We start from the raw sequence: 25,592 nt of genomic DNA on the forward strand, positions 1-25,592 counted from the left end.
CAGTACTCCTTTCCCTAAACTGTGTAACTTCTCACCATGCTGAATGTCCCAAGAGAGTACAGGGACTCAGACAGGCCCATCAAAATGGAGCATATGACAAATGGTTAACATTTGGACTTGCCTGGGAGGCAAAATCTGAGAGTGGGAGTTTTAAAAATACCCTAACTGAACAAATGCCCTCTGAGCTCTTCTTTATCTTGCTATTGCATTCCAAGCATGAAGTCACCCACCCTGAGAAGCCGGCCTAGGGCTTACCGCCCCACTTGGCAGCCCTGACAAATCATTTCTTGCACAAGATGATGTAAATTTTTAAAGGAAACCAGAAATCCCCAGAGTGGGTCTGATGTCTTCTCCCCCCTCCCTAGGCCAGAAACCACAGGATGGCTGGAGGCAGAGGCAACAGATAAATAGCCTTTGTCTTGAGGCTGCCTTTCCTAATGCTTGGCAGTTCTAACCGGCTGCATCAGCAGGATGGCCTTGGTGCAGCCATGGGGCGGGGGTTGGGGGGACTCTGGCTTCTGAATCTTAACAGCTTGGGCAGTGGAAGCCCCAGGCCACCCCTTCAACTCCTCTTGGCCTACCAAAGCTGAAACAGCAAACTTCATTTATCCTGAGGTCAGCATGGCAGTCTTGGGAGAAAAAACTTTCAATCAACATAGCATGTTTGGCACGACTGAGGAAGGTTGGGTTTCTGAAGGATGTGGTGCACGGGTTTGGGAAGGGGAACAGAAGTTTCCACAGGGTCTGTTCTTGCCCTTCCTTTTGCCGCCACTTCCACCCACCTTTCTTTCTTCTTTCTCTGGCTTTCTTTTTTCCTCTTTCCTTTTCCTCAGGTCTGAAGTCTACTAACTAACATTTATTGAACAACTGCCCTGTGTCAGGTACTAATAATTTCTGCCCAATGAGTAACAAGGGTATCATCAGCAGAGAGGAAGAAACAAACTCTAGTTTCACCCTTTACAAGAAGCCAAGCCAGGGAAAGTGAATGAAGGTGAGATGTGTGGAAGGGAGAGGTTGATGTAGCCTAGCTAAAAGGCAATCTGGAAACATGTCTAAAAATCTTTTTCTTTTCTTTTTGTGTATTTCTGAAGTGAGAAGCAGGGAAGCAGAGAGACAGATTCCCACATGTGCCTGACTGGGATCCACCTGGCACGCCCACCAGGGGGCAATGTTCTGCCCATCTGGGCCATTGCTCTGTTGCAACTGGAGCCATTCTAGCACCTGAGGCAGAGGCCATGGAGCCATCCTCAGTGCCCAGGCCAACTTTGCTCCAATGGAGCCTTGGTTGCAGGAGGGGAAGAGAGAGACGGAGAGAGGAAGGAGAGGGGGGAAGGATGAAGAAGCAGATGGGCGCTTCTCCTGTGTGCCCTGGCCGAGAATCGAACCCAGGACTTCCACACTCGGGCCGACACTCTACCACTGAGCCAACTGGCCAGGGCCTTAAAAATCTCTCAAATGTAGCCTAAATAGTCCTTGACCCAGCAGTTTTACTTCTAGTTTATAACAAGGAGCTAATATGGGATAAATACAAAGACTTAGCTAGAAAGATGCTCACTATTTACAACAGCAAAAAGCTGCAAATAGCACAAATGTCTAACAACAGGTATTAGGTTAAATAAGTTGTGAAAGAGCCATGAAACAGGACAAAAAGCAGTCATTGAAAACAATGTGGGTAGAGGAAGGGCAATAGGGAGGAAGTTGTGGTAATAATAAAAAGTTAACCCCACACCAGGGATTTCACAGGTTGTTGTTGGTGCGTATACCAGCCTATACAGGTGATAAATTTGTACTGCAGTATTGCAAAACTGTCACCAGTGGGGGAAACTGGGCAAGTTATACAAAGGATCTCTGTATGCTATCTTACAATTATATGCGAATCTATCGTTTCAGGATTTAAAACATCTAGACAGGCCCTGGCCGGTTGGCTCAGCGGTAGAACGTCGGCCTGGCATGCGGGGGACCCAGGTTTGATTCCCGGCCAGGGCACATAGGAGAAGCGCCCATTTGCTTCTCTACCTCCCCTCTTTCCTCTCTGTCTCTCTCTTCCCCTCCCGCAGCCAAGGCTCCATTGGAGCAAAGATGGCCCGGGCGCTGGGGATGGCTCCTTGGCCTCTGCCCCAGGCGCTGGAGTGGCTCTGGTCGTGGCAGAGCGACGCCCTGGAGGGGCAGAGCATCGCCCCCTGGTGGGCAGAGCTTCGCCCCTGGTGGGCGTGCCGGGTGGATCCCGGTCGGGCGCATGCGGGAGTCTGTTTGACTGTCTCTCCCTGTTTCCAGCTTCAGAAAAATACAAAAAAAACCCAAAAACATCTAGACAAGGACATTTATGGACATGGAGCCATGTTTCCAGTAGGTTGCAGAGTGAAAAAGCCAGATCACTAGTTGATAGCTGACAATTCATAAAGTGATTGATCTGCAATATGTGACTGTTAGGTCAAAGTAGAAGATGGACATCAAGGACAAAGATTAAAAGTCTCTCTTACTGCCTGACCAGGCAGTGGTGCAGTGGATAGAGCATTGGACTGGGACGCAGGTTTGAAACCCTGAGGTCACCGGCTTGAGCACAGGCTCACCAGCTTGAGTGCAGAGTCGCTGGCTTGAGCATGGGACCACCGACATGACCCCATGGTTGCTGGCTTAAAGCCCAAGATTGCTGGCTTGAGCAAGGGGTCACTAGCTCTGCTGTAGCCCCCCTCCCCAATCAAGGCACATATGAGAAAGCAATCAATGAACAACTAAGGTGCTGTAACGAAGAACTGATGCTTCTCATCTCTCTCCCTTCCTGTCTGTCCCTATCTGTCCCTCTCTCTGTCTGTCACAAAAAGAAAAAAAGTCTCTGTTACTTATAGTTCACATTCAGTAAAGTACTGTGAATCTGAGGTTTTATCTATAGGAGCAATACTTATAGATAAAAGTAATACAACAATATTTACAGTATGATTCCACTTTTGTTTAAAAATTTATATAAAATCAGATACTCCTGATTATATGTTATGCATATATTACTTATACATATAGAAAAGGTCTGGGAGAATATTTTCCAAATGTTTAAGAGTGATTCTCTCTTGAGGATGGGATTCTGAGGGCTAGTCTCTCTTTGGTGCTTATCTCTATTTTATGACAGTTCTACAGTGGCAATGGCTCACATTCAGCCTCTCATTTCTATTCTAGCCTCTTCCTAGTTTGAGGGACTTGCGCAGATACTCCCATGCTGCCTTTTTGGCTCACAGGCATCTGCCCCCACACCCTATTTCACCCATATTCTCTTTCTCTCACACACACCATATGGCCTGTGCACACACCCTGCCCGGACTCCCAGCTTTGCTAGCTTGCTCCACTCTGCCCCGAGCACAGCTCTCAGTAAAACACAACTCTGTCTGCTGACAGACTACCCTGCATACCCTCCCCATCCCTACCAGAAAAGGGAAGAAAGAAATGAAAGCTCACTGATTTTGAGCTGCTTGCCCAAAGATACATGGGTTGCATAGGGTGGAGACAGGACTTCAGGTTCAAGTCCAGAGTGCCTTCCATGACATCACAGCTGCCATTCTTGTCTCCCTTCCCTCTAAGGGTCCTGGCTTTCCTGGTCTTGTCTGCCTCGCCACTACTGAGAGCTGACAGTCACCCTGGGTTACCTGTGGCACCTCCACAGCAGACATGGAGAAGGCGTGGAGGCAGAAAATCTTGGAGCCGTTGTAGCCCACCACAAAGCCCTGCAACTTCTGCTGGTGCACAGGGAAGGTGCTAGCTTTGATGTTGAGGTAGCCTCCTCCTGAGAAGCAGAGCATGTCCTCACACTGGGTGTTCCAGGCCACGCTGTTGGCGTTTGGTTCCTGGGGACAGAAATGGTAAGGATCCTGGGACTACCACCCTGGGCTTTGGCACCATTCCTACATTCAGTCAAGTTCTCTTTTTAAAGCCCGAATTACATTAAATTTCCAACACTGAGATGGAGGAAAAGGGAAGAAAAGGGAATCTGAAGAAATGGATAGAGGTATAGAGGCAAGCACCTCTATGCACTTTTCTATGTTAGAAATTTTGAATAAGCAAGAATTACTTTTGAATAAAAATTATTATCCCCAAATAGTAATCATTACATAATAAGTGAGAAAATCATCAAAGTGGATTCTATTTCTATTAAAGAATGAATATACAGGGGGTCCTCGGGTTACGACACAGTTCCGTTCTTACGACAGTGATGTAACCCAAATTTTAGTGTAAGTCAAAATACACCCTAGCCTAACACAAATGGGACACTTGCACTTTTAACAGTCCAAAATGGCATAGGTAAGTGTACTGAGGGATGCCAAGTCCCTCACTCATATGCTGCGTTACTCTGTATTCTTCCGCTGCACGCAACCAAACTAGTTAGCCCATGTAGTCCGTAAGTACAACGCTAACAGTGTAAGCCAAAACACTCACGTCTCAATTTTTTAAAGTTTTTATGGGAGTGAGCATCGTAAACTTGAAATGTCATATGTTGAGACTGTCGTAACCCAAGGACCCCCTGAACATAGCTATGCAAGAAAAAAGGTTTAAAGAAATATAATCCAGCCCTGGCCGGTTGGCTCAGTGGTAGAGCGTCGGCCTAGCGTGCGGAGGACCCGGGTTTGATTCCCGGCCAGGGCACACAGGAGAAGCGCCCATTTGCTTCTCCACCCCTCCGCCGCGCTTTCCTCTCTGTCTCTCTCTTCCCCTCCCGCAGCTAAGGCTCCATTGGAGCAAGGATGGCCCAGGCGCTGGGGATGGCTCTGTGGCCTCTGCCTCAGGCGCTAGAGTGGCTCTGGTCGCAACATGGCGACGCCCCAGAGGGGCAGAGCATCGCCCCCTGGTGGGCAGAGCATCGCCCCATGGTGGGCGTGCCGGGTGGATCCCGGTCGGGCGCATGCGGGAGTCTGTCTGACTGTCTCTCCCTGTTTCCAGCTTCAGAAAAATGAAAAAAAAAAAAAAAAAAAAAAAAAAAAGAAATATAATCCAAAGAACTAACAGTGACTGTCTTTCAGTGGGTGGAATTGTAGGTGCTTTACATTTTGTTTTTTCTTTGCCTGAAATTTTCTTTTGGGAATGAACATTTATTTTTTTATAATAAGAAAAAGAACAGAGAGCTATTTTTAAAATTAAAAAATAACATATTGTCTCTACATTTATTATCTGTACACTGTAAAAATACAATCACCCTGGGAGGTACTCTCTCCCCCATCTTCCCTCAAAGTTTTCTGTTCAGCACTGGAAACCCAAGGACCAGCAGATGTTCATACCTCTCTGCCTAAAATCTTTTACAATGTCTAAATATTTCATAATAAGCATGTATTACTTTTATAAGGAGACTAAAACTACATAGCTGCTTGCATTTGCAAGGGGCAGGGACAGTGGAGAGGAAAAACAGATAGCTGGGAATGCTTATAACCCCTGGCAAGGGCTAAGAATTACTTTCCCTAGCCTAGTATAGAACTCTCAGTGGGGACAGGAAGGACACATGCCTCTCCACTTCTATATGGTTCTAGGCTGGACACAAATTCACAACTGGGGACTGCTAACCTACCTAGAGGGGGTGGTGTTGAGACTGGGGGAAGAGAAGTAATACTAAGGCCCTATCGTGTGCCAGGCCCTGAGCTAGGCACTATGGTATCTTATTTAGTCCCCTAGCAGTCCTGTGAGGGGAAAATTACAAGTTCTATTTTAGAGGTAAGGAGAAATTGACTCAGAGAAGTCCACTAACTTGCTTGAGATCACAAAGTAAGTGATGAAGTCAGGGTTGAAGTCCAGATCTGTCTTAAGTCAAAACCTATGCCCCTTCCCCTAAACCCCTCTGTCTCTCCAGTTATGTGAGCGAGTCATTATCAACTGAGATTCACCTGGAACTAGTGGTAATCAGGCAACTTCTTCCAAGGAGCAGCTCCCAACTCCAACACCCTGCTGATTCTGCTGCCAAGGACAAGGAAGAGCCCTGATAAGGGGACTTCAATCAGCCAATTATACTGGGAAACCAGTGGTTCAGGAAGCCAATCAGGGAAGATTTTAGCTTTGGGGGAACTCACTTCAGGCAAACAGGCCCTGACCACTTATAAAGCCCTAAAGAGGGCCCTGGCCGGTTGGCTCAGTGGTAGACTGTCGGCCTGGTGTGCAGGAGTCCCGGGTTCGATTCCTGGCCAGGGCACACAGGAGAAGCGCCCATCTGCTTCTCCACCCCTCCCCCTCTCCTTCCTCTCTGTCTGTCTCTTCCCCTCCCGCAGCCAAGGCTCCATTAGAGCAAAGTTGGCCCGGGCGCTGAGGATGGCTCCATGTTCTCTGCCTCAGGCACTAGAATGGCTCTGGTTGCAGCAGAGCATCGCCCCCTGGTGGGCATGCCAGGTGAATCCCGGTCGGGCGCATGCAGGAGTCTGTCTGACTGTCTCCCCATTTCCAGCTTCGGAAAAATACAAAAAAAAAAAAAAAAAGCCCTAAAGAGGCAAAAAGCAGTGCTAAGTCCAGGAGAAAGCCAACCAGGCACTGGGCATTGAGCCTTTTAGCTCTCTTCTCCAGTGACACGCTTCCTCCAGCCACAGGACCAAATGATTTGTAACAATGCCTATTCCCAAAACAGTTCACATTTTTTTGGCTCTTACAGTATCCTTGTGAAATATACAGAAGGGAGGGCTTTCCCCATGCCTCCCCTTCTTTCAGATGACAAAACTGGTCTTGCTTCCTTACTGTGTCTTAGGTCTCTCACAGCCTCCAGTAGGTGAGAAGACTTTTTCAAAAGAATCATTATCACATTAACTCATGCACTGACAGCCTACAATACAACCCACTTAGAATTATTATCATTCATTTACTGCTCTCAGGAAACCAAAGTTCAAAGAGATTGGTTCAGCTCCTGCAGTTCATGTGTGGGAGGGGACCTCTTAGACTCGACCCTTGTTTGGCCCCTACACCCTTACACTTCCCTGTTCCTCCCAGAGATCCACCTCGAAGCCAGAGTGTAAATACCTCCTATAGGACCAGGAAGCTAGAGGAGGGTCTCTAATCAAAGGACCATGTTCTGGCACTCCGTGGGACTTCACCTGAAAAAGCAACTCCTTGGTGTGGATGTCATAGACCAAGCATGTGTCATTTTCATCCACCACAGCCAGCTTCTTTCGGGAAGCGCTCATGTCCAAGCAGCGCACAGCTGTGGCTTGCTTCAGTAAGACAATGGCAAAGGGATTGTCCACGAAGATCTTCAGGATCTGGCAAAATTTCAGACAAAAAAAAAAAAAAGTGTGAGTAACCATGGTAACAAGACCCTGGAACACTGCCAGCTGTTGGAATTCCAGGTGTTCTACAAAAACAATTCCCACTAACTTCACTAGAGGTTGTGTGCACAGAAAAGGACTCACCAAAAGAAAGGGATCAAGGCTTACCCTTAGGAAACGAAGAGTGTCCTGACCAGGCGGTGGCGTAGTGGATAGAGCGTCGGACTGGGATGTGGAAACCAGAGTGTCGTTCAACAGAGGTCACCAAAGTAATGACATTTTGGCCCCAAAACATGACAAACTCACTTGAAAGTCTGCTTGACTAGGGATTTGTTTTTTTTGTTTTTTTTTTTAATTTTATTTATTCATTTTATTTTTAGAGAGGAGAGAGAGAGGGAGAGAGAGACAGACAGACAGACAGAGAGAAGGGGGGAGGAGCTGGAAGCATCAACTCCCATATGTGCCTTGACCAGGCAAGCCCAGGGTTTCGAACCGGCGACCTGAGCATTTCCAGGTTGATGCTTTATCCACTGCGCCACCACAGGTCAGGCTGGGATTTGTTAATGTTACCCAACTATCGGGCTAGTTAACACCATCTAGCAGAGATCTGAGTCACTAACATAGGAAGACGTACTGTAAACACTGACAAGATATCTGGTAAAACCAGAGCAAAAACAATAATGATGATGATGATGGTGAAATCAATCAGTTATTGACTGTTTTTGATAGTCCTGTAAAACATTATCCTCATTTGTAAAACCTGAGCCTTAGAGAGATGAAGTGACCTGCGTAAGGTCACACAGCAAGTGAGTAGTTAAGCACAAACACGACCCCAGGTTAACCTGCCCCCAGAAGTCCATGCTCTCAGGCCTCACACTGGAAGTGACAGCTGACTGTGACAAAGAAGCAGTTTCCTCCCCTTTGGTATTGCTATTCTATGGTCCCTGTTAACTTATACTCCATGACTTCCGTCCCCAGGAAAGGCCTGATAAACCTCCACCACAAGCCATCTGCTAGACAGCTTGGCTCTCAGGCTCATGCAGTTACATTTTCACTTTCAAATTTTCATGTAGCCCACTTAGAACTTTTCTTATTTTAAGCAAAGAACATACACAGAAAACTGTTAAACTTTGTGTAACCTAGATTTTCCATATCTATTTAAGCAGTAGACCCACTTTTTTTTTTTTTTTTTTTTTTTTACAGAGAAAGAGACAGAGAGAGGGACAGATATGAACAGGCAGACAGGAAAGGAGAGAGATGAGAAACATCAATTCTTCATTGTGGCACCTTAGTTGTTCAGTGATTGATTTCTCATATGTGCCTTGACTGGGGGCTACACAGAGTGAGTGAACTCTTGCTCAAGTCAGTGACCTTTAGCTCAAGCCAGTGACCTTTGGGCTCAAGTCAGCGACCATGGGGTCATGTCTATGATTCTACACTCAGGCCAGCGACCCTGTGCTCAAGCTAGATGAACCCGCATTCAAGCCGGTAACTTCAGGGTTTCAAACCTGGGTCCTCTGCATCCCAGTCTGATGCTCTATCCACTGCATCAGGCAGGGCCCATTTTTCTTATAACATCTAGTAATAGCCTGCAGACCAGCACCCTCTAGGACACAAGCTAGAACACACTGCCTTAATCTATTCACTGCTCTAGAAGGAATCTGACCTAAGGAATGATCTCTGCTTCCCTCTCTAGCAAGCCACAAAAACTGCACCTCTAACAAATCTCCCATCAACGTTCATCCCAGAGGCTGCAGTGCCAACTCCGCCAGAATGGGACATGCTATGAGTCTGAGGGCCACCTTATCACTGGCTGGAGGCTAGCCTCATGAAAGGAAGCTCTAATATGCCCATGAGGGAAAGAAGCCTTTTCCTGCTGTGGAAACCTATTCTCAGAGTCATAACCTGACTTGCTGCCTACATCTGCAGGCAGATAATCAGCCTGATGGGAGACTCAAAAGAGCACTCACCTGTCCATTCTTCAGGCCCACTAACAGGCCTTCCCTTCCTGGAGGGCCACCAATCACCTTGATGTAGCGAATAAGAGACTCCATCTGCCACTCCCGCTCCTTCACTCCACTGAAGGACAGGCACTGCAACCGTTTCTCCTAGAAAGTAACCCACCTCTGCATGTATATTCAACAGAATAAGTGTTCCCCAGCCCTCCCAAGGAGGTCTTCCTGCCTCTGAGGGATGAAAAACACTTCATATTCAGGATCTATCTCAGTGGTTTTCAACAGCCTTTCCATGGACTGGTGCTGGTCTGCCAGAAATAGACTATAATCTTTGTACAACATCAGGCTGGTTAACTCTTTCATGGACCAGTGCAAAATTTCTGGCAGGCTGGCCCTGGTCTGTGGACCCACAGTTGAAAAACACTGATCTATCTAACCTAGTTCCAATGATTGGTATCATTTACCCTTCATGAAGGTCTTCCTGTGGAACCTAGCTCAGGCTCAGATCTTCTGTGCAGACCTCTAGGCAGCCAAAAGCATACCTGTTTGCCTCTTCTATCCTATAACCTGTGGCATCCCTAAACTGCTTGAAGTTCTAGGCTTATAGAGAGATTTTAACAGTATTTTACATCCAGTGATTTCTAAAGGATTACTTTCATTTTATCACTTCCAAAAGGCCTAGTTTCATGAAACCGAATCCACCTCTACTTCCAAGAAGGATGCTGGGTTAGGCCTTCTCTCAAAGTCTTTCCAAACTCCTCTTGGCATTGACGTAGACATTTTCTAGGAAGCTCTAAGTTGAGAATACTTTTTCTGTGAAAAAAATCTATCAGAAAGTAAAAATTTCCTTTATTATTTTAATTAAAATAACTTTTTTGTTTTTTAATTGAAGAATATCATAAATTTTTATCTGTATATGTTCACCAAAAAATATCAATCTTCATTTTTTGAGATATCAATTTAAGCTGTAAATCATTAAAAATACATAATCCCAGTATCACAAAGTACTTTACAATACAAAAACAAAGTATTCTCCAGTTTATGGCCCATGACTTTCCAGCATACTGTGAACTCATATAGATGTCAATAAAATAAAAACAATAACCAATTATTAATGAACAATAACCCTGAGTTGAGTACCCTATCCCTGGAGGAAGCATGAAGCGGATCCAGTCAACCTTCTGCTGCTTACCTGGCAGAGGATGATGTGATCAGCACACACCACCAGGAGGTTGCATTCAAACTTCTTGACCATCTTCTCCTTTACCCGGTAATGCATGTCTGATGAGTCATCTGAATACAACTCATAGATGAGGATTTTTTCTGGCAGTTGGATAGCTAATCGATTTTTGCAGATGGCAATTTTCTTGACAAGCTCTTTGCATTTAATCCGAACTGTCAAAGAAAAAAAAAAACCCTGTTCTGGCAAGAGGTTGGTAAGTAAGTAGAAGGCAGAAAAATTAAAAGCTATCATTTATTTAATGCTACTGGCAATTAAAGGAGACACTCGCATCAAAAAAATCTTTACAGTGTCTAATATATACAATCAGCTCTGCTAAACACCAGGATCCAAAGTCATATATAATCTTTGTGGGCCAGAGCTTATAACTGAAATTCTTAGTGGTCCATCACTTGCTGAACATAAATCTAAACTCCGCTGCATGGCATTAAATGGCCCCTGATGATTGGGAGCCTGCCTGAGTGACCGCTCACACCTCTAGGCACTCCCAAACACCACTCTTGACAACAGAGAACCATGTATAGTTTCTGGAACACAATAGGTTCTCACACTTACTACAGACCAGGGGGATAAACTATCTCCACAACAGATACTGTGGAGCTGCCCAAGTGGCTACACCCTCACCATCACAGTTGAACTCTTCAAACATAGGTGCTCCCCGATGGGGAACAAAGGATGTCATCTGAAACGGCGATACAACTACCAACCAGAATCCCTGTGCACAGGCAGCTGGCAGTGTGCTATGGCCAGTACATCTGGATAGGAATACACTTTAAACAAGTGGATTCTTAGCCTATTTAACCATCCCAGCTACTTGGGTGGACAAAAGACTGGGTTTAGACTGACTGCACTAGTCCTGAAACCCTAATCTGACTGAGCCCGTGGTGATCCACTGCTCTTCTCATCTCTGGGGGAAGGACCTGCCAGGAAGCAAGTGGAGAAGGAGCTCAGGGAGAAGTACTCCAGAAATGCTCTGACCAGAGAGCATGTAGGTCCACAATGATCCATGCAGCTCAGCTACCCTGACTCTGACTTGTTATACATTATCCTCCCTTAGTTAGGGAGTCCGTGTTCCCCTTGGAATTATCTGCAAAAGTTTGTGAGTCTGTGCATTTTTTCTTGAGAGGGTTTCCTGCTGTCCTTAGGTTCTCTAAGACAGTGGTCCCCAACCCCCGGGCCACGACCGGTACTGGTCCGTGGGCCATTTGGTACCGGTCCACAGAGAAAGAATAAATAACTTACATTATTTCCGTTTTATTTATATTTAAGTCTGAACGATGTTTTATTTTTTAAAAATGACCAGATTCCCTCTGTTACATCCGTCGAAGACTCATTCTTGATGCTTGTCTCGTAAGTTTAATTATATTTAAAAATACCACAGTTTTTACGTCGGTCGCATAATTTTATTTTGTGCATTTATCCGTCCCACCCTAAAGGCCAGTCCGTGAAAATATTTTCTGACATTAAACCAATCCGTGGCCCAAAAAAGGTTGGGGACCACTGGTCTAAGACATCTACATCCTCCCCTCGCCATGCCCTCCTCACAAGAAAAGCAAGAACAAGTGGTCCAATGTGTTTCTAAAAGACCAGGGAGAAATATTGCCTACCATTTCACTTGCTCTGTCAGCAGCCCTCCCAACCAACCCCTCTTCCCAGTGTCTGGAGGGCAGTGGGGATATCCCTATCTTTTACCTTTCTGCTCAGTGATCAGGTGCTGCACAATGACATCAGTCATGCTATCCCTGTACGCATACCGGTTCTTGTAGAGTCCATGGACCGTGCTAAAAATAAGCTGGTAGAACGAAATGGTGCCATCCTGGCAACCTACTGCCTGCAGGGAAAGAGAGTTGTCAATTCCCAGCTCTCTATGGAGAAAGAGTCTATCCTTCCATTTGTCAGGAACAAACATAAATGATCTGACTGACTAAACATGCCTGATGTTCAGTGCCTAATAGGGCAATAGCACAACAAAATGAACTTCCTCTTCTTACCACATAGTTGGAATCAGGTTTCGCTCTACAGGTCCATACCCAGGAGTTCTGCTCCCCAACAGTCCCAAGCCGCACTCCATCCTTGGTGAAAAGGGATACTTGCTTGTCTGATCCCCCCAGCAAAATGTACTCTCCTTTAGTAAAGTAGCTGATGCAGCAGGCGTTAAAGTTCAGTGACCGATCCTTCCCAATCTAAGGAAAGAAAACACACAGCAAAGGAAAAACCACTTCTGAATCCATAATAATTGCAATACAATCAAGGGTTTTTTGTGAGGGGAGTTGAGAAGACAGAGAAGAGCTGGCCAGCCTTACTTCCTACGATTCCATTGTGAACACAGGCCATCCTCCTCTGGAGCACTCTACTCCTCCTCTCCACACAGCCAAATCCTTGACTATTAGAGCCAGTAGCATCCCCCAGCCCCCAGTTCCCACCTAACTGCTTTAGGAGTGTGTGTCTTAGCTCTTCAGCTAATCTGAAACTGAAGGTAGTCTTCCTTCCTTAGGCCCTCCTCCACACAGAGCACCTGCTAGGGTTCAATGGTTCCCCTCAACTTCTTTGTTCTTTCATTCTGAAACTACAGTCATCCTACTTCTCTAACAACTTTATTGAGGTATAATTCACATACCATACAATTTTCCCATTTAAAGTATACAATTCACTGGCTTTTAATACGTTGTGCAACCATCATCACAGGACATTCCCATTACCCCAAAGAGAAATCCTGTACCTGTTAGCAGTCAAGCCCAATTCCCCTTCTCCTTTCCATTCCCTGGCAAGCACTAATATACTTTGTGTGTCTATATATTTGCCTATGTCAGACATTTCAAACAAATGAAATCATATAATATGTGGCCTTTTATTACTAATGTTGTAGCATATATCAGTACCTCATTCCTTTTCATTGCTGAATAATATTTCATTACATGGACATACCACATTGTATTTATACAATCAACAGTTAAAGGCCACTTCTATTTTTTGGTTATTATAAATAATGCTGCTAGGAACATTTGTGTATAAGTTTTTGTTTGGACATATGTTTTAATCTATCTTGGATATATATACCAAGAAGTGGAATTTCTGAGTCATAGGGAACTACCACTTTTTCAAAGTGATATAGCATTTTATATTCTTACCAGTAGTGATTAAGCGTCCAAACTTCTCCATCCTAGTAGGTGTGAGGTGGTACCTCATTATGATTTTAAATTGCATTTCCCTGGTAGCTAAAGATGTTGAGCATCTTTTCATATGCATATTGGCCACATGTATACCTTATTTAGAGAAATGTCTATTTGGTCTATTCAATATCCTTTTTCTATTTTTTAACTGGGTTGTCTTTTTATTATTGAGTTGTAGGGGTTCTTTATATATTCTAGATACAAGTCCCTTATCAGATATGTGATTTGTAAAAATTTTCTCCCATTTTGTGAGTTGCCTTTTCACCTTTGATAATAGACACTCAGCTTTTAAGATAAAGGTCAAGCTCCTGAACTCACATCCCAATATCCTTCCCACAGCCAAAATGAACTTCTTATAGTTTCCCAAGTAAATCAAGTTCTTTTAGGCCTCCGTGTGCTCACAGCTGCTATTCTCCATGCCACCATAGCCCCAGCCAGGAATGTCCTTTCACTCTACTTCTCTGCCAGTTGTCATTTCCTCCAGGAAACATGCCCCAATATCCCTGCCTGATTTAGACTCACCTCCCCTGTGTTCCCATGGCCTCTGTGCTCTCCTTTCCCATAGCACTTCTCTCATTACTCTGTAGTTATAGCTTTAAATGGGCATTATAAGACAAATCTGATAAATATTCTAATATGGAACCCACCATCTGTCTTCCTGGGTTCCAATCCAGGCTTGGCCACTAACCAAACTGTGGCTTTGGGCAGTTACTGAACTTCATGCCTCAATTTTCTTACATATAAAGTGGTGATAATAGTGTCTACCTCATAAAGTTGTTATAAGGAATAAAAGAATTAGCTTTGTAAAGAGTTTATATATAATGCCTAAAACTCAATAAATGTTAGCTATTATTATTATCAAGCCAGATCCCTTTAAATATTATAAACATTTAAAATGCCAAAAATATACAAATTATGCCTAAGCCTAACCCAAAAGCATAGGTTTGATTTACTTCATCATTCCATATTTAATTCTAAATCTTCCCAGAGTTAAAAGGCAATCACACACTAAGAAAACAATTTTACTGTCCCAAATAATTTGAAGTTACCTTCACCTTCTCAGCAGACTGACATTGCTTATCAGTCAAAAACTCTGGGCCACAACAAGAACTGTGGGGCTGCATTCATGCGAGATATTTCCCATGGCCCTGACTACCATGCTGAGCTCTTTTTTACTGTCACTATAGCAACAAGACCCCATTCCCTCTTAGTGTAATGTGGTTATTTGTTCCAGGGCACTTCTAATATCCAAACTCAGTACTGGTACACAGTAGACATGCCAATAAATATTTGTTAAGTGATGATAAACATACATTAAGTGGATAAATAGACAGGGCCAGGGAAACTAGATGCCAGATAATTAAAATGAGGGTTCTGAGAAAAGTAATAGAAAACAGAGAAAAATTTTCATTATCCACAACTTTTATCTTTACTTGACTACAAAGAAATGTCCAATGGTAAGATAAGGCAGAAAAAATGGCTCCAAACTGGGCTACACATACCTGAAACCCCCACTTCCAGCTGATGTTTTGAGGAATAAGAATGCTATTAAGCAAAAGGTTCCATTGAACTGGCTGCACTTCTCATTTGCTTGGATGTTGTAGTACACCATCCCCACTACCTTTGCTCTAATCCTCAGTGTCTCCAGTCTACTAACAGGTTTCCCATCAGCAGGTCTATTTTAATCCACTCTCCACAGAAACAAGGAATTCTTCTGAAACAGGAATCTGACCAAGTAGCTCCCTACCTAAATCTATGGCTCTAGGATACTTACCATGTAGGATGTTCAAACTCCTTCTTCACACTACAATCCTGTCTCCATCTTCCTTTCTAGCACCATCTTCTCTCCACAAATCCTGGGATACAGTCACCTGAACAACTCACTGTTCCCTGAGTTGTCATTTATTTTCAATCCTCCCTGCCTTTGAAGATGCTATTTCATTTGCCTGAAACACAATTTCCAACATCCTCTGACTAGCAAACTCCTGCTTATCCTACTCAAAGTCACCTCGACAAAATCCCCTATCTCTTCCAAGCAGTGATGTCACCCTCTTTTGTGTCCCTATAGCTATCTGTCTGGACAGCTCTCCATCGTGCCATGTATCACACTGCACTGGAACTGTGGGCTATTGAGTCATTCCCCACCAGCCTGTGAACTCTGGCAGAGCAGAGGCATGAACTTACATAGCTTGATGTTAGTGGCTCCTAACACTGGTGAAGGACTGACCTAAGTGGGTGCTAATAAAAGTGGGTAGGATGAATAAAGCAAACATCAGAAGGCAGGATCATGACTAAGGCCAAGGCTTTACTGTCAGACCAGTCTGGGTTTCAATACCAGGTGCCACCATTTACTAGCAGTGTGGAATCTCAAACATAATATCTATCTATCTATCTATCTATCTATCTATCTATCTATCTATCTATCTATCTATTTTTTCTTTTTCTTTTTCTGAAGCTGGAAACGGGGAGAGACAGTCAGACAGACTCCTGCATGCGCCCGACCGGGATCCACCCGGCACGCCCACCAGGGGCGATGCTCTGCCCCTCCGGGGGGTCGCTCTGCTGCGACCAGAGCCACTCTAGCGCCTGGGGCAGAGGCAAAGGAGCCATCCCCAGCGCCCGGGCCATCTTTGCTCCAATGGAGCCTTGGCTGCAGGAGGGAAAGAGAGAGACAGAGAGGAAGGAGGGGGTGGAGGTGGAGAAGCAAATGGGCGCTTCTCCTATGTGCCCTGGCTGGGAATCGAACCCGGGTCCCCCCGCACGCCAGGCCAACGCTCTACCGCTGAGCCAACCGACCAGGGCCCATAATATTTATTTTACACTGTGAGTCTTATCTACTCATTTCTAAAATATTGATAATCCAAGAACCTACTTGCCCAAACAGGTGGTGGTGCAGCGGATAGAGTGTCAGCCTGGGATGCTAAGGACCCAGGTTTGAAACTCCAAGGTCGCCGGCTTGAGTACAGGCTTATTAACTTGAGTATGGGGTCACTGGCTTGAGCATAGGATCATAGACATGACCCCATGGTCACTGGTTTGAGCCTAAAGGTCACTGGTTTGAAGCCCAAGGTCACTGGCTTGAGCCCAAGGTCACTGGGCTCAGCTGGAGCCCCCCCACCCCTCCCAGGTCAAGGCACATATGAGAAAGCATCAATGCATAACTAAGGTGCTGCAACTATGAGTTGATGCTTCTCATCTCTCTCCTTTCCTGTCTGTCCCTCTCTCGCTCTCTTTCTTGCTTAAAAAAAGAAAAGGGCCTACTTTACAGGGTTTTATTAGAATTAAATTATATAAAGTATGCACAGAGCACAGTGTTTGGTATCACAGCAAATGTTCAATAAATAGAAGCAAACAATAATAACATAATTACTAATACAACCTCAGAAAATGAAAACTGTAACAGGCATGATTGTAACTATATTTCCCACTGGGTTTGTACAGAGCTACATACCTGTTTTCCACTCAGTTGGTAGAAGGAAAGTTTCTGCCCCCAATCAGCTACAGCCAGGATGTCATTATGTTCCTCTCTAATCAGAAGACAAAAGAGGTTATATAGGGATATGGCCTACTGATGAGTTAGCCCTAAGGGTTTAACAAACAACAGGAAAAAGAAAGCCCTAGCCAGCCTGTCAGATTGCCAAATGTACAGAAGTACTGAGGCCAAAAGTTGTAATGTGGGCCAGCCCATCAACCAGTCCAATAGAAGGAAGCAAGGCTCAGTTCAGCCCTCCTGGGATCTGTTATTTCACTGAACATCCTTCCATGAGCTTGTGGCAATAGGACACTGCCACAGTGGAGAAGCTAAACCCCTCATTTCAAAACTTCCTGTGGAGCAACACTGCAGATTCAAGAGTGCTTTGTTCTTATATACTAAAATATAGGGATATGGTGAACAAACATCTTTTGCAGTGGGAAGGCATGGACTGTCAGACTTTTTGTTGTTGTTGAATTTTTCTAAATTGAGAAGCAGGGGAGACAGAGACAGACTCCCATGTACGCCCAACTGGGATCCACCTGGCATGCCCACCAGGGGAAGATGCTCTGCCCATCTGAGGCATTGCTCCATTGCAACTGGAGCCATTCTAGAGCTTGAGGCAGGCCATGTAGCTGGTCCTCAGCACCTGGGCCAACTTTGCTCCAATGGAGCCTTGGCTGTGGGAGGGGAAGAGAGAAACAGAGAGAAAGGAGAAGGGGAAGAGTAGAGAAGCAGATAGGCCAGTGTGCCCTGGCCAGGAATCAAACCTGGGACTTCCACACACCAGGCTGACACTCTACTGCTGAGCCAACCAGCCAGGGCCTTGCTTTCTCTTCTTGAAGAAGAAAAATTAATACCTAAATTAGGTTCTCTCACAGTTGGAGTAAAATGGTTTCTGACTGGATCTAATAAAAGAATAACAGGCTCTTTGAAGATCAACAACTGTCTTTGAAACCGAGTCCCTATCAGGATCAGTGCCTTGGGACCAGGGCTGTAGCACCAGCATGCAAGGGGGATCAGGCTACTTGGGAATCTAGTTTGAGAGAGAGATGTTCCCTACCCTTGAGGCCTGGTCTTAACCCACCTAATGTCTTCTCTTTGTTTATTGATTCCAGCTTTTCTGAGCTCAAGGCTTTGTGGTCACCTGGCAGCACCATTAAATATGAAGGCCAGGAATGGTACAGTCTTATATGTAAAGCTCAGCCAGGAGTGGCAATGTAAAAATACTACAAGCACTAATTCACAAATAAGGAAGTAAAAAGACAAAGACCAAGAGCGGTGTTAACAGGAAGGGACCTGCAGGTAAACTTTGTGTGACTGGCTCTGAAGTCCAAACTCAGTCTAGGAGCCTCGGCTGCAGGGAGCTCTCTTGGGCATGCTATATATGACTCTGAGCTGCGTTCAGCCCCATGAACTGGATAGGTGGTTTTCAACCTTTTTCCTATTTTTACACGGCATGGGTCTCTACCAAAACAAAACTCAGGTCAGCAATAAAAGGAGCTACTCTTTTTTTTTTCTTTTTGTATTTTTCTGAGGTTGGAAACGGGAGGCAGTCAGACAGACTCCCGCATGCGCCGACCGGGTCCCAGCACGCCCTCCAGGGGGTGATGCTCTGCCCATCTGGGGCATTGCTCTGTTGCGACCAGAGCCATTCTAGCGCCTGAGGCAGAGGCCATAGAGCCATCCTTAGCGCCCGGACCAACTTTGCTCCAATGGAGCCTCGGCTGCGGGAGGGGAAGAGAGAGACAAAGAGGAAGGAGAGGGGAAGGGATGGAGAAGCAGATGGGCACTTCTCCTGTGTGCCCTGGCTGGGAATCAAACCCGGGACTCCTGCATGCCAGGCTGACGCTCTACCACTGAGCCAACCGGCCAGAGCCAAGGGGCTACTCTTTTTGAAGCACAGATGGGGACCTGAAGCCCACCCCTTCCTCCTTTCCTTATCCCCCACCTCCCACCTTCTTCCAAAGAATCCCAGGTACCACAGAACACAGTTTGGAAAGTTCCAAGCTAGATCATTTTACTCAATCAGTCAGAATTCCAATCCAGGAAGAAAGAAGACCCATCTGACCAGGCGGTGGTGCAATGGCTAGAGCGTCAGACTGGGACACAGAGGACCCAGGTTTGAAACCCCAAGGTTGCCGCCTTAAGCACGGGGTCATCTGGTTTGAGCACAGCTCACCAGCTTGAACCCAAGGTCACTGGCTCAAGCAAAGGGTCACTCAGTCTGCTGTAGCCTCCCAGTCAAAGCATATATGAGAAAGAAATCAATGAACTCAGAAGATTAAAGAGCCACAATGAAGAACTGATGCTTCTCAACTCTCTCCTTTCCTGCCTGTCTGTCGTTCTCTCTGTCTCTGTCACAAAAAAAAAAAAAAAAAAAAAAAATAAAGAAAGAAAAAGAAAAAGAAAAAGAAAAAAGAAAGAAGGCCTGGAACTCCAGAATTTGGGAGATGAGGATTATGGGTAAGTTGAAGGTTTCTTCTCTAATATGTGTCCTAGAAAATGCAAGGTAAGGTGCAATGTGGGACCAGGCTAAGACAGGTGTCCAGTAATAGAGGAAGTGTTCAGTATATTATAGTACCAAGGCAGACTGCAGGCATTCTTTATTATTATTATTTTTTTTATTTTAGTGAGAGGAGAGGAGGCAGAGACAGACTCCTGCATGCACCCTGACCGGGATCTACCCACCAATTTCCCTAGGGGGCGATGCTCTGCCCAGCTGGGGCCCTTGCTCCATTGCAACTGAAGCCTTTTCTTAGCACCTGAGGTGGAGGCCATGGAGCCATCCTCAGTGCCTGGGGCAACTTGCTCCAATAGAGCCATGGATGCAGGGTAGGGAAAAAAAGAGAGAGAGAGAGAAAGAGAGAGAAGGGGAGGGGTGGAAAAGCAGATAGGTGCTTCTCCTGTGTGCCTTGACCGGGAATCGAACCCAGAACATCCACACACCGGGATGACGCTCTACTGAGCTAACTGGCCAGGGCAGGGGTAGGGAACCTTTTGGTTGAGAGAGCCATGAACACCACATATTTTAAAATGTAATTCTGTGAGAGCCATACAACGAACCGTGTACATTAAGCATTATCCAATAAAAAAAGTTGTGATTTGCTCCAGCCACCCACAACCATGAACATGAGCTGTAGGAAACGAATGGATTGTAACACATGAGAATGTTTTATATTTTTAATGTTATTATTAAAGATTTGTCTGTGAGCCAGATGCAGCCATCCAAAGAGCCACATCTGGCTCGTGAGCCATAGGTTCCCAATCCCTAGGCCAATGCAGGCATTCAAAATCATGTTTTTGAAAGAACTTCTAATTTTACTAGAAAGAGTAAAATTCTCTTTCTATGGTGTTAAGTGGGGATAAAAGTAGGATATGATTTAGGTAATTATATGAACACACTAAAAAACTGAGGGGAAATACAATAAAATGCTACCAATAATTTCCTCAGAGGATGGGGTTTTACAGAAGAGTTGAACTTTCTCCTTTAGACTTCTCAGTATTCCCTTAAGTTTCTCAAAGGATTTTATAATTCACTTACAAGTTTTAAAGGATATGTTTCCCCCTTGTTAGGGGTGTTTCTGCAACAATGACCTTGAACCCTCTTATTGAGGAGCTTAGAGTGGCATCTGCCCAACTAGGTCTATACCAGGACCTGGACCCTTCCAAAGAGGGTTCCCACTCCTCGGAAAACACTCACAAGTTGTCGTCCCTGAGACTGTCATCTTCTTCCTCTTGCTCTTCCTCCTCTGCCTCACTACCCTGACTACTGTACACTGCTGACTTCAGAGTGGAAGGGATATCCTGAAAATAGCTGTTGGCAATGATTTCCTCGGCATCCTCGTTCTCTCTGTTGATCCAGAAACTCTCCCATCGGCTGTAGATAGTAAGCAGTTGTTCACAATCACAATGTCTAGAACTACACTAAAGCCATACTTTCAAAACTTGTCAAGGAGCCCTTGAACCCTGCCGGAAGAGGACAGCAGCCAGGTACACCAGGCATCCTGCTTCTCATGAATTAGAGATGGTACCCTGAAGCCACAAAGTCATCTGTGGCCACAAAATCTTACAGCAGGAACTCAGGGGTAGGCTAATGGCCTTTGAAGGCATTAGATATGTATGGTATATACATCTCTGGGCTGGACAAAATTATACAGAAAGAAGAATAAGCTGGTGTAGAAAAGGCAGTAGAACTAAACAACCTTCTAAATCAAGTGGGCACCACCTGTAAAGTGACATTGGGCTGGTAAACAATTAAGTCTTTAATTTACCTTCAGAGGACTCTGTGGAAGATATTGGTCGTTTAATATTATAGGATTATACAAAGAGCATATGAAGCTATTAATCTACCTCAAAGTCAGCATAGAAAGGAATGTATAAGGTTTGTGAAGGTAAATGCCACTTGTTTTGGGGACTATAGGATTTGAGGACACTTGTAGACTTAATTTAGACTTATTTTGGCAAGGGCAGCAAAAAAAGACACATGAAATAGCTATTTATTATTGGGTGGGCACATGTTCTGCCCAACTTGGAGGAAAGAACTGAAAAAAGGGAAAAGACCAAAATAAAGCAAAGAGGTAAGCTATTAATTCATAAGAAAATGGCCCTTCTGTTGCATGTATGCACATGTATACACACAAGCTTTGAGACAGCCTAGATAGCTCATCTGCTTAGTTAAGTCTCTGGGATTCATTTCAAAACACAAGATGGGCTCTTAAAAAACTCCACTCAAATGAACAGGTTCCAAACCAGGTCAGTCAAGTGGGGTGAGAAGACCTTGTGGGGAAAGAAGGAATAGCCTGCTGAGCAAGGCCTTCTTCATAAAAGTGTTTGCCCTAAATGGACACCTGTAAGAGCACCTTGAAGGGTTCCAGCAGATGGACCATATAGGAGAAAGGGAGCCTCCTGGCCGCTCGATCTTCACTTTTTCATCACCATTTTTGTTCCGTATGCTGATGATTCCATTGAACATCCCCAGAGCCAGGTACTGACCATCATTTGTCCAGCTGTTCACAGCAAAGGGTTGTGTGAGAGAGGGAAAGGAACACACAGAAAGTAAAACCAGTGAGGATAATGCCTTGATTGACACAGAATCTGATGAGGCAGCAATGGCTAGGCTCATACTGGTTATAATGTAAAAATTAGAGGACCAGACTTAAAATCCCATTTATTTCTGGGATAAACAGATAGATGTGAAGGCAGTAGCACCTTTTTCTGAGCTCTCACAGTTCTCTGTACAGATCTCCACATCAGCCTTTAATTTGTGCCTGCATAACCGGGTCAGTCTCCACACCCCACCCACCATTTCATCACCCTCCTGCTTCAAGAGCACATTAAGAGCAAAATCTGTGTCTTTGGTGTATTCCCAGCCTCTAGCACAGGTGCTTAACAGATGTTGAATAAAAGAAAAGCTACACTCAGAAGCTGAACAGCAAGAATAGCTACAATTTAGTGTCTTCTGTATGTCAGGTGCGGTGCTGTATGCTTTTAGACTCCTTAGTTTGAGTGCATTTCACAACAGCCCTATTAAATCAGTATTTTTATCCAGTATTATCAACAAGGATCCTGAAGCTCCAGCTCACAGAGATTTTGTAACTTTGCTAAGGTCACCGAGTCTGTCAGTGATCCATTTGGATTTGAATCCAGGTCTAGTATCAAAGCCTGTGCTTTCTTCAGTGCACTTGCTGCCTGGGAAGCATAACCTGCATCTCCAGAGATCCATCACTGAGGACCACGCAGGCAGAGGAGGTTTATAACTAGATAACTGCATAAAAACAATGTACAGTTTTCTTTTGCTTCATTATCAAAGGCAGGTACAAGTCCTTCCCACCAAGGAGACCAGAAAAGAAGAAAAGAGAAATAGGGGCCCAAACCAACTAGTTAACACAAATTTTCTCTACTTTGTGGATTTTGAGAGTCTGTTTAGAAGAGGAGGGAACATAGACCCTACCTTCAGGGCTGTCTCTAACTCACCTACAGCAGGTGATCTTGCTGCTGGATTTGTGCTTGGAGATAGACTTCTGTTCAGGAGACCACAAGGCTTCAATGCAAAATAATATAAAAAAAGATAGATTGGTTGGAATATTGCTCAGCAATAAAAAAGGAACAGATGATTGATACATACACACCTTAGAGGATCTTCAGGCCTTTATGGCTGAGTGAAAAAAGCCAATCTCAAAAGGTGACTAACATACTGTATGATTCCATTATCTATATAAAGTCTTGAAATGACAAAATTATATAGAAACGGAGAACAAACTAAGAGTTACCAGGTACCAGAGAATAGGGATAATAGAAGGTGTGGGGGTTAAATGATGATAAGGAGCATCTTTGTGGTGATGGTAATCTACACAGATGACGAATGACAGAACTATTTCACAGACTACCCCGGCTCCAGCTTCCTGGTTTTGATATTATACAATAGTTACATACGACGTATCCATGGGGAAACTGGAAGAAGGGTATACAAGACTTCTCTATTATCTTTGCAACTTACTGTGAATCTATAGTTATTTTGAAATTTAAAAAAAGAGGATGATAGGTTGGTAAAGTTCTAGCCAACTTTTCAGGGGTTTTACTCAAAGAAATGGCAACTTCAGTGTAAATAACTATTACATTGCAACCAGAATACAAGTTAGCATTCAAAGTAATAAATGATGCTTTCTGGGAATCTGATTTCCTTTCCTAGGCCTCACTCACAGCACATGGCCCTATACAAGCTGTGCCTTGTCCATAACACACTGGTTACCTTCGGTTTGGTCCCTCTTGCCCCCAGATTCTCTGTCTCAGGGCCCCATAACAGGTGTATGTCCAGGCAATATAAACAAATTCTACCCCTTGCCTGAGCCATAAAGCGTAACCAAGAAAGTAAATATAGTGCAAAAATATATTTACATAGTAAGGTGCAATGTCTATGTGTAAATTATTTTTTCCCCTTCCCTCTGGTCTAGAATACTTCCTCCAAATATTTCCACCTGTGCACATATTATCTTGCTCCACTGAGCCTCTAGTTGGAAGAAACCCAACCCTCTTGGGCCTCCCTTAGCAGTGCTTACTTATCACAGGAGGTTCAACATGTATGACATGGCACAAGTCCAAGCCCTGGTTCCACCAGTTAGTAGCTGGGTGACCTCCAGTGAACTGCTTGCCCCTCCCCCAATTCTTTTTCATCAGTGGAGTGAGAATGAGAATAATAACCTGACCTCAGGGGTTATTATAGAGCTCAAATAGAATTCATTTTTAACCCTTAGCATAGTAACTAGCACATCACAAATATTCAACAAGTACCATTTTTACTATTACATTTATTTTTTTTAGCGAAAGAGATAGAGACAGACAGACAGACAGGAAGGGAGATGAGAAGCATCAACTTATAGTTGCAGCACCTTAGTTGTTCACTGATTGCTTCTCAAAGGTACCTTGACTGGGGCAGGGGGCCCTCCAGTCGATCCAGTGATCACTTACTCAAGACAGCGACCCCTTGCTCAAGCCAGCAACCTTAGGGCTCAAGTCAGAGACCATAGGGTCATGTTTATGATCTCATGCTCAAGCCAGCAACCCCACACTCAAGTTGGTGAGCCTGCGCTCAAGCCAGCGACCTAGGGGTTTCAAACCTGGGTCTTTAGCATCCCGGGCCAATGCTCTATCCACTTCACCACTGCCTGGTCAGGCCTATTACATTTTTACAAATTCTATCTTCCCTCTTATCTGCCCCCCCTCCAACTACAAGCTCTTTGAGGGCAGGGATTTTATTTTGTCTTTGTAATCCCAAAAGCAAGCACACAGACCAGTGCCTCACATAGAAAAATGTAATATTTTATTAATGAATGACAGTTCTTTCCTTTTTTTATTTAGACAGTCTCTCTTTTGAACTTCAGAACTCTATCAGTGAAATAGAATGGTGAAACATGTTCATCTAAATGAGGAAAGTGAAGCAGGACAGGATTCGGTCTCTGACTCCTCGATAATGGCTGCTCTGTTGTACCCACTATCTCTTAGCAAGGAAAATAGAACTGATGAGCTGAAAGCCAGAAGTGACCTTGAATAGAGATAACCTATAAGCCTCTGCTCACTTTCCCTCCCTGCCTCGATGCACATTAGACCGGCCCCTTCCTCTGTACCAGCACCATGCCAGTGTTGTGCATGAGGCCAAAGTGAATGTCTCAAGGCACACAACCCCTAAGGGAGGACAGCTACAGCACCGCACCAGTAGTAATGGTGATATACTACATAGAAGCACAGTTAAAATGGTAAAGAATTTCATACATACACAGATGTTGGAAGACACAGAGGTGGGAACAACTGAACTGTCCCTGCCAGGCTGAGGCAAGGGAGGCTTCCCAGAGGTAACAATATCAAGTTATGCCTGTGCCCTCCCATCCTTCTAGCCATTTCCCTTCCCTGGGTCCTTTCTTGCTGCTTCCCAGATTAATTACCAAACTCAGTATCATCATTCCCTCTCTAGGTTTCTAAACAATTTAAAGAATATCTGTCGTTTCCCCATCCTCCACTCTCCCAGTCATTGAAGGAAGAGAAATAATA

At 44.7% G+C, this 25,592-nt stretch overlaps 1 protein-coding gene across 3 annotated transcripts in view; it reads right to left on the reverse strand.

Annotated features, from left to right (window-relative positions):
- Window positions 1-25,592, reverse strand: part of IFT122 (intraflagellar transport 122) — an 80,613-nt gene that overhangs the window by 32,824 nt on the left and 22,197 nt on the right. The window contains exons 6-15 of one of the 3 annotated variants that reach the window (XM_066244490.1): window positions 23,025-23,091; window positions 21,911-22,057; window positions 20,752-20,928; window positions 17,028-17,103; window positions 12,398-12,589; window positions 12,099-12,237; window positions 10,359-10,561; window positions 9,182-9,319; window positions 7,041-7,205; window positions 3,633-3,830 (exon numbers count right to left, since the gene is read on the reverse strand). In XM_066244490.1, the coding sequence (XP_066100587.1) occupies window positions 3,633-3,830; window positions 7,041-7,205; window positions 9,182-9,319; window positions 10,359-10,561; window positions 12,099-12,237; window positions 12,398-12,589; window positions 17,028-17,103; window positions 20,752-20,928; window positions 21,911-22,057; window positions 23,025-23,091 (1,502 nt within the window). Of the gene's footprint in view, window positions 1-3,632; window positions 3,831-7,040; window positions 7,206-9,181; window positions 9,320-10,358; window positions 10,562-12,098; window positions 12,238-12,397; window positions 12,590-17,027; window positions 17,104-20,751; window positions 20,929-21,898; window positions 22,058-23,024; window positions 23,092-25,592 lie in introns of all 3 variants that reach the window. The other 2 variants (XM_066244492.1, XM_066244491.1) reach the window with 2 other exon arrangements.

Source organism: Saccopteryx bilineata, chromosome 10 (genome assembly GCF_036850765.1).
Source record: "Saccopteryx bilineata isolate mSacBil1 chromosome 10, mSacBil1_pri_phased_curated, whole genome shotgun sequence".
NCBI lineage: Eukaryota > Metazoa > Chordata > Mammalia > Chiroptera > Emballonuridae > Saccopteryx > Saccopteryx bilineata.